Genomic DNA, 7,522 nt, shown 5'->3' on the forward strand with positions numbered 1-7,522 from the left:
AGTGAAAGCTAACACATAATGGCCTACCATGTAGGCAACTTCTCTGTAACTATTTGTGCACTCTCCTGTTAGTCATGTCTCTCTCATGACGTATCTAGCCCATGTTTACTGCTCTGTATATGTTCTTAGCCAATAGACAAACATTTTCCAGGAGCTTGCTCCATCGTCTTGTTGAGAGAGGTCAGGGAAGAGCTCACTTTTCTGGTTGTTTTTTTGCTTCCCTCTGGAATATGTAGAGAGTGGGTCGTCTGCCCACCTCCCTTGTTCTCTGTAAAGCGCATTGTGTTGCCTCTGGGTATGACATGCGCTATACAAATAAAGTTTGATTTGATTTGATAAATGTCACTACTAGTGGCTCCCTATCAGAACCCATCTGGAGAGGGTCAGGGGTTCCTATCAGAACCCATCTGGAGAGGGTCAGGGGTTCCTATCAGAACCCATCTGGAGAGGGTCAGGGGTTCCTATCAGAACCCATCTGGAGAGGGTCAGGGGTTCCTATCAGAACCCATCTGGAGAGGGTCAGGGGTTCCTATCAGAACCCATCTGGAGAGGGTCAGGGGTTCCTATCAGAACCCATCTGGAGAGGGTCAGGGGTTCCTATCAGAACCCATCTGGAGAGGGTCAGGGGTTCCTATCAGAACCCATCTGGAGGGTGAGGGGTATCTTTATACAGACTCTCACCAGGGTGTCTTAAGGCGGTGGCGAGGATAGAGAGGCGGAGTCATGGTGGGATTCAGAGGTGTGAAGCCGTACCCTACTCTAGTGTGTACAGTGGCTGTGTCCGAATGTCCATACTATATACTACATGCTATATAGTACATACTGCAACTCGCATACTACATACTATTTAGTACATGCTACTAACTACGTTTAACTCAAATCGCCATCTTGTTTCTGGAATAGCACCCTCTCAATGCCTACTACATTTTTTCGGTAGTTTCGGGAATATGTAGTACATACTATATAGTACACCAGATGTAGCAGGGACAATTTTGATGTAGCATGCTGCATCTGGCGTACTATATAGTATGTGCTACATACATAGTATGGACATTCTGACGCGGCCAGTGTGTTAGTATCGTCGGTGTTGCGCTGGCTGTCCGGCCCGGTCGTGTTACTGACCTCCACACCGGAGCAGGTCCTGCAGGAGCACCAGGTGCATGGGGCACGAGCAGCGGGGGGTCCCGTCGCCCTTGGCGATGCAGATGTGAGAGCAGCCTCCGTTGTCACGGGAACAGGGATGAGACGCTTCGGAGAGAAAGTCAGCGCGCTCCGACGTTAAAATGGGAGACGACCACAAGCACAATCCCATACAGTATCCATGGAATGACCACAAGCACAATCCCATACAGTATCCGTGAATTGACACGGACAGCGATGGTTGAACCTTGTTTCAACCGGGCAAGAACCTTGAGGTTAAAAACCCTCTTTCGGGGCGGTCTGGCACGTAACCTACCGAACTCTTTAGGGTCCAAGTCCTCCACGGCGTGGATGCTGGTCAGGTAGGAGATGCGTCCCTGGATCCGCGTCCTCTTGTCCCCCGTCAGCTTGTCCACGCGCTCGATCATCTGCTGCTGCCGGTCGATCCAGTACAGGTGGTCCCCCAGAACCGTCAGGCCCATGGGCTGCAGAATGTTGGAGTCCTGGAGCACGATACGATTGGCTCCTGCAGGGAGGGAGGGAAGGTGACATCATCAGGATGAGACGAGGATAGTGTCTGTGTCTTGAACTATAGCGTATGAGGATAATCATACATTCATTATTATGAATGTTGAAACTTGAAATAAACACTCAAAACACACTAAACAGTACTGTTTTGACCGCTTGTTAGTTCATCATCATCATCATCATCATCGCTTGTTAGTTAATTCAATGCTATTAAAAATTACAAAAAAGCTCCCAAATGTGGTATAGTTTTGACTGTTTGTTTGGTCTTCCTACTATCATCTACTGTACCTCTTTATCAGACCAAAACAAGTTGGACTGAGATAAGGAGTCAAGTATGTTAGATTTATGACAGGCGAGTGAGACCAAACATGGTGGTGCAGCATGGCTGGCCTCCTGGTCCAGCCCAGTCTCTGATGGGGAGTTAACAGCTGTAACAGACAGCCTTGCTGCCACCTTCCCAGACAGACCTCAAAGTTGCTGCCGTGTCTTCATTGAGGATCAAACCCAGGTTCTGTACCTGCAGTACTGCACGTAAACCCTAGGCGGCACCACTAACCACTAGACGGGACCATGTCATTGAACCGCATCGAATATCGACAGACACACGCACAAAGCTAGCCTAGTTATCCACAGACACACGCACACGGCTAGCCTAGTTATCCACAGACACACGGCTAGCCTAGTTATCCACAGACACACGCACAAGGCTAGCCTAGTTATCCACAGACACACGCACAAGGCTAGCCTAGTTATCCACAGACACACGCACAAGGCTAGCCTAGTTATCCACAGACACATGCACAAGGCTAGCCTAGTTCTTCGGCAGCTCTGCCTCCCAGGTACCCGTCGGGGGTGTGGACAGCTCGCGTACCGGACCGCTCGCTATTCGACCGTAATCGGTTGTGTTCCGCTCTGGGACTGACCAGTGAGGTCGCTGCTCTCGATGCGTTTGAGGTCGGCGTCCACCCAGAACAGTTTGCCCAGCTTGTTGTCCAGCGCCAGCGCCACGGGCCGGATCAGCCCGGTGGTGAACAGAGACTCACGCTCCGTCCCGTCCAGCGACGCCCCCTCGATCTTGGCCGAGCGGTCCTGCATGGTGGTGAAGTACATGTACCTGCAGGAGAGAGGGAGAGAGAGGGAGAGAGAGAGAGAGAGAGGGAGAGAAAGAGAGAGGGAGAGAGAGGGAGAGAGAGAGAGAGAGGGAGACAGAGGGAGAGAGAGAGAGGGAGAGATAGAGAGAGAGAGAGAGGGAGGGAGAGAGAGAGAGAGGGAGAGAGAGAGAGGGAGAGAGAGAGGGAGAGAGAGACAGAGGGAGAGAGAGAGAGCGAGGGAGAGAGAGAGAGAGGGAGGGAGAGAGAGAGAGGGAGAGAGAGGGAGGGAGAGAGAGAGAGAGAGAGAGAGGGAGGGAGAGAGAGAGAGAGAGAGGGAGGGAGAGAGAGAGAGAGAGAGAAATGAAGGAAAACAGGATTAGAAAACAGAACGACACGCAACTGGATCATCATACAAAAAGTCGGGATACTCGACGGGAATCGAACCTGCAACCCTCGCAGGACCACTTGGCCCCGTCTGCAGGGAAAAGCAGGGACGTTAATTCCAGCGTCTGGCTGTGTTGGCTGCTCTGTGGTTGTTATGTCTCACGTCAGCTTTTATAAGCCTTGATAAGAGCCTCCCTAACTCTTGTTTACAGGAGAGCTCGGAGCACAATACAGTGGTTCATCTGGTACTCATTTAGATCTGCCTCCTCAGTCTGGCTGCTGTCTCTTCCAGTCAGGGAGAACATGACCATATTTGTGTTGTTGTTCAGACGGCGAGCGCGTTCAGAACAGGTCGCTGACGTAACGCGGCCCAACGCCTCGACCCGGACCGGGTTCAGGGCCCGTCGACGCTCAGGGTCAACGCGGAGGGAGCGATGAGGAACCCGACCGACACTCGGCTCAACCTGTCTGCATCCGCCGGAGACGAACGCCACCGAGCCTAGCACCCCTCTCTAGGGGCTGCCTCGTCCAGATCTGGGCCGAGCGGAGAGGAGATTACAGGGGAGGAGGGAGGAGAGGGGAGGGGAGGGGAGCACCCTAACCGGCCAGCATCTGCTCCACACATGGCTGCCATTTCCTCCTCTCTCCTCCTCTCTTCCAGGTCCTGTGGTTCCACGGCCTATCGAAAGCAAATAAACTCCTCCCCCCCCCCCCGGGGCCCCTCCCGCTTCGAGCTGTCATCGCCACATCACGGCACACCTGATCGCCCACTAATTATGGCGCTGGAGGGCTGCCCCGCCCTGCTCTGCCCCGGGCCAGGGTAAACGGCACGGCTATATTTACTCAGACATACATACAAGTGGCATCCCATCTGAAATATTTCATAAGGAAAACGCAGAGCTATTTCGGTGGCTCTGTGTATTTTCATGTTGAATTCCCTCTGTTTTTCATTTCCAAGTCCACCGCATTCGGAATAACAGCTGCTTCAAACAGAGAGCAGCAACAACTAGGCCCAACAAAACGTCAGTTTAGCTGGCCTTACTCAGACCATATACACTCCAGATCTGGGGCTAAAACCGTTTCAAATCATTTCAAGTGCTCGGGGTGTATTTGATGCAGTTCCCTTGGCACGCTGGGTGGCCTGGGGGTTTTGCACTTAAGCGATTTTTCTTTCCACTCTGAAGGGAAAGTCTCACGGAACACACAGTACCTCGAGCGTTCCGAAGGGTTCGAGGACGTACAGTACTGCGTCTAGATCCATATCTGCTACCCCCCCCTCACCCCTCCCCTTCCCTCCCCCCCCCCTCCCCCTCACCCTTTCTCAGCGTTGACCACGATGGCGCGGGGCTTGTCGTGCTCGTCCCGCAGCACCACCCCCAGGCCCTCGCCGTCCAGGCGCTGGACGTTGATGGTGTTGGCGTTCTCGCAGGTCCAGTAGACCCGCCGGCTGTAGGGGTCAAGGCTCAGGTCGTGCGGCAGCTTCTCCGGGGTCTGCTGGTGGGCCGGGGGGTTGGTGGACACCACCACGGAGGACTGGACGGACAGACGGACGGAGGGAGGAGGAGAACGACAGAGGGAGAGTCGGGAGGGGGGAGGAGAGAGAGGGGGGGGGGCGAGGGGAGGAGGAGAACGACAGAGTTTTAACAAAAGCGACGTGTTTCGGGAAACGCGGTGAAACCCGCGCGACGCGCTTCGTGCCGTAATTACGGTCTGAATTAGGAAGTCTGATAGCCGAGGGGATAAAGATTTAGAGTGAGGGTTGGTCATACTCAAAGGAACATGATAACGGCGGCCAGAAGGTAACAGCGAAAACTGCTGAGACAGAGCATGGAGAGGTTGGTTAATGATCCTCTTCGCCTTCTTCACCACCTGGTCCTCCCAGAGAGATCACCGGTCTCTCTGTTTGACTCCAGTTATTTTGGAGCACACTCTGACACTCTGAATCGCGCCGCTACGCCCGGAATAAAAACCCCCAAAAGCTCCTCGCCATCCTCCACCCCCCCCCCCCCCCCCCCCCCCCCTCTCTCGCCATCCCCCCTCCCTCTCTCACCTGCGTGCCGTCGTCGCGCGCCCGGCGGATGTTCTGGCGCCCGTCCACCCAGTAGACCAGGTGGTGGAGCGGGTCGTAGCTGATGGCGCGGACGTTGCGCAGGACGTGGATGGGCAGGATGATGTCGGGGCTCTGCTCCCCCAGGACCATCCTGCTGATGGACGCCTTCTGGCTGAAGAGCAGGAAGCTGGAGGGGGCTGGAGGTTCGAGAGGGGAGGGGACGGGAGGAAGATGGAGGCCGAGGAGAAAGGAGGTAGATAGAAGAGGGGGGTGGATGGAGGGAGGATGAAAAGACAGAACGCGGGGGGGGGGGGGGAGGAGAGGGAGACGGGGGGTTAGAAAAACACGGCGACTCTTTAGACTAAAGTTGTGAGCGCCCAGCGTAGAGTGGATGTTCTAGACCGGGGCTCTCGTCTACAGATGCGCTGGCTGTTTGGTTAGTTGTGAGGGGCGGCCCTGCAGGAGCCAGCTGGGGCTGAGGGGTCAGAGGGCAGCGGGCCCAATCCAAACATAAACACACATATGTAAACACTCACACACACACGCATGCACACACACTCTCCTCACACCAGAACCCGGCGCCCCATGACTCAGGAAGTAATCAGCTCTCTAGAATGTAATCGTGGTTCGTCCCCGGGGGGGGGGAGTATGCAGCAGGAAGAAAGAACAACAGACTGATGGAGGGAGACAGTGTGAGCAGTACGGTCTCAGACCCAGACGTAGTATAACTAATATTTGAGATACTGTACATCAAATACTGTGAAATGTCCAAGGCACTTCCGTTCAAGCAAAGGATACTCTGAGTACCCAGAAGCCCTCGCTGCGACAAGAACTTTTGGGGAACAAGCTATGATATTTGTGGACACCATGAGAGTCCCTGTCGGATTGTCAGTAGGATGTTGATTGGCCCGCGCAGATAGAGGGCTGAGCGGAGAGGCTGATCTGACCTCTGATTGGTCACTGACCACAGAATTCCACTTTTCAAGCATTGCCTAACGAGACCTGCCCTCTAACGAGCTGTCGCTAGCATATCTGGCACACAAAGTGCGATTAACTTCGACTTTCTTCCACGTTAACTCACTTCACGGTGGTTTTTATTACACAAACGGTAAAGTGTAACACCTGAATGAGTTTTCGTTCAGTCACGACTGACTATACGCTCCCGTCGAAATAATGTTCAAACGCAGCTGGTTTTGAAATGTTGACCTGAAATGTTTTGCGGCGCTCGACTCCCAGACAAGCGCACGCAGGAAACTCACAGCTGCAGTTGCGTCCGTTGGCGTCCAGCGTGTAGTGGGGAGGCGCAGCGGCACTGGCGCCGGCGGGCGACGCCAGTCAGAGGTGGCGCAGTTGCCGTTGTTCTGGAGCAGTCGTTGGCGCCGTCCTGGCGCGAGGAGTGGAAGACCAGGATGTCCATGACGTACTCCAGGTGGCCCTGGACAACGGTGCGGTTCAGCCCGCTGCGCTTGTCGGCCCGCTCGATGCTGCGCAGGTTCCAGTCGGTCCAGTAGACGTAGTCGCGGTACTGGGTCAGGCCGAACGGGTGGGGCAGGTCGTCCGCTACGATCTCCCTCTGGAGACCTGGAGGACGAGAAAGGAGTTCAACAGAATCGTTATAGTAACAGCAACAGTCAATCTCCCATTTCAATTTTCATTTCAATTTTCATATTTATTTTGTACTTTGGTGTGGGGGTGGGGGTGGGGGTGGGGGCAATTGGTTTTGAAAGAGACTAACTCGCGCTCAACCGCGCTCCCGTTTACCTTGCATGTCGGTGGACTCGATCATGCAGGTGTCCAGGTCGGCCCAGTACAGGCGCTGGTCGGTGTAGTCGATGGTGAGGCCGTTGGTCCGGCCCACCTTGTCCACCAGGGTCATGATGTCGCTGCCGTCCATGTGAGACCGGGCGATGCGCGGTTTCCCTCCCCCACTCTGTCCAGTACATGTACCTGAGGGGACACCACGGCAACACACACGCTTCAAACACCCGCGTCACCATCGGGACATGGATACGGGAGTTCGGGACACGGATACGGGGATTTCCCTCAGCTGAAATGCGGTAAGTATGTTTCCGGTCCATTCTGGGGAAGGAATAGCTGAGTGTGACTTTACTGAGTGAGAAGATGGACGCTCGGGTCCACTGCTGATCCTGATTCTGAGAGAATGACTGAGTCACGTAGGACAGGTTTAAGTACTGTGGAATTAGCTCGTCCACACCCACACGATGTTCTCAAATCTGCGTAGGCGGGGCCAGAGGTTGTTTTTAGACAGGGGCGGGCCAATGTCTGCATTCCCACAGTAACTCAATTGTAGTGGCAAATTGGAAAATGG

General features: G+C 54.4%; 1 protein-coding gene across 1 annotated transcript in view; it reads right to left on the minus strand.

The window, feature by feature from the left end:
- LOC311320951 (low-density lipoprotein receptor-related protein 5-like) overlaps positions 1–7,522 on the minus strand; it is a 32,334-nt gene that overhangs the window by 6,917 nt on the left and 17,895 nt on the right. The window contains 10 exon segments of the mRNA XM_084452818.1: positions 1,123–1,248; positions 1,457–1,666; positions 2,592–2,782; positions 4,459–4,676; positions 5,194–5,390; positions 6,453–6,528; positions 6,534–6,554; positions 6,560–6,774; positions 6,955–7,117; positions 7,119–7,140. Of these exon segments, the coding sequence (XP_084308944.1) occupies positions 1,123–1,248; positions 1,457–1,666; positions 2,592–2,782; positions 4,459–4,676; positions 5,194–5,390; positions 6,453–6,528; positions 6,534–6,554; positions 6,560–6,774; positions 6,955–7,117; positions 7,119–7,140 (1,439 nt within the window).

Source organism: Borostomias antarcticus (genome assembly GCF_949987555.1).
Source record: "Borostomias antarcticus genome assembly, chromosome: 18".
Taxonomy (NCBI): Eukaryota; Metazoa; Chordata; class Actinopteri; order Stomiiformes; family Stomiidae; genus Borostomias; species Borostomias antarcticus.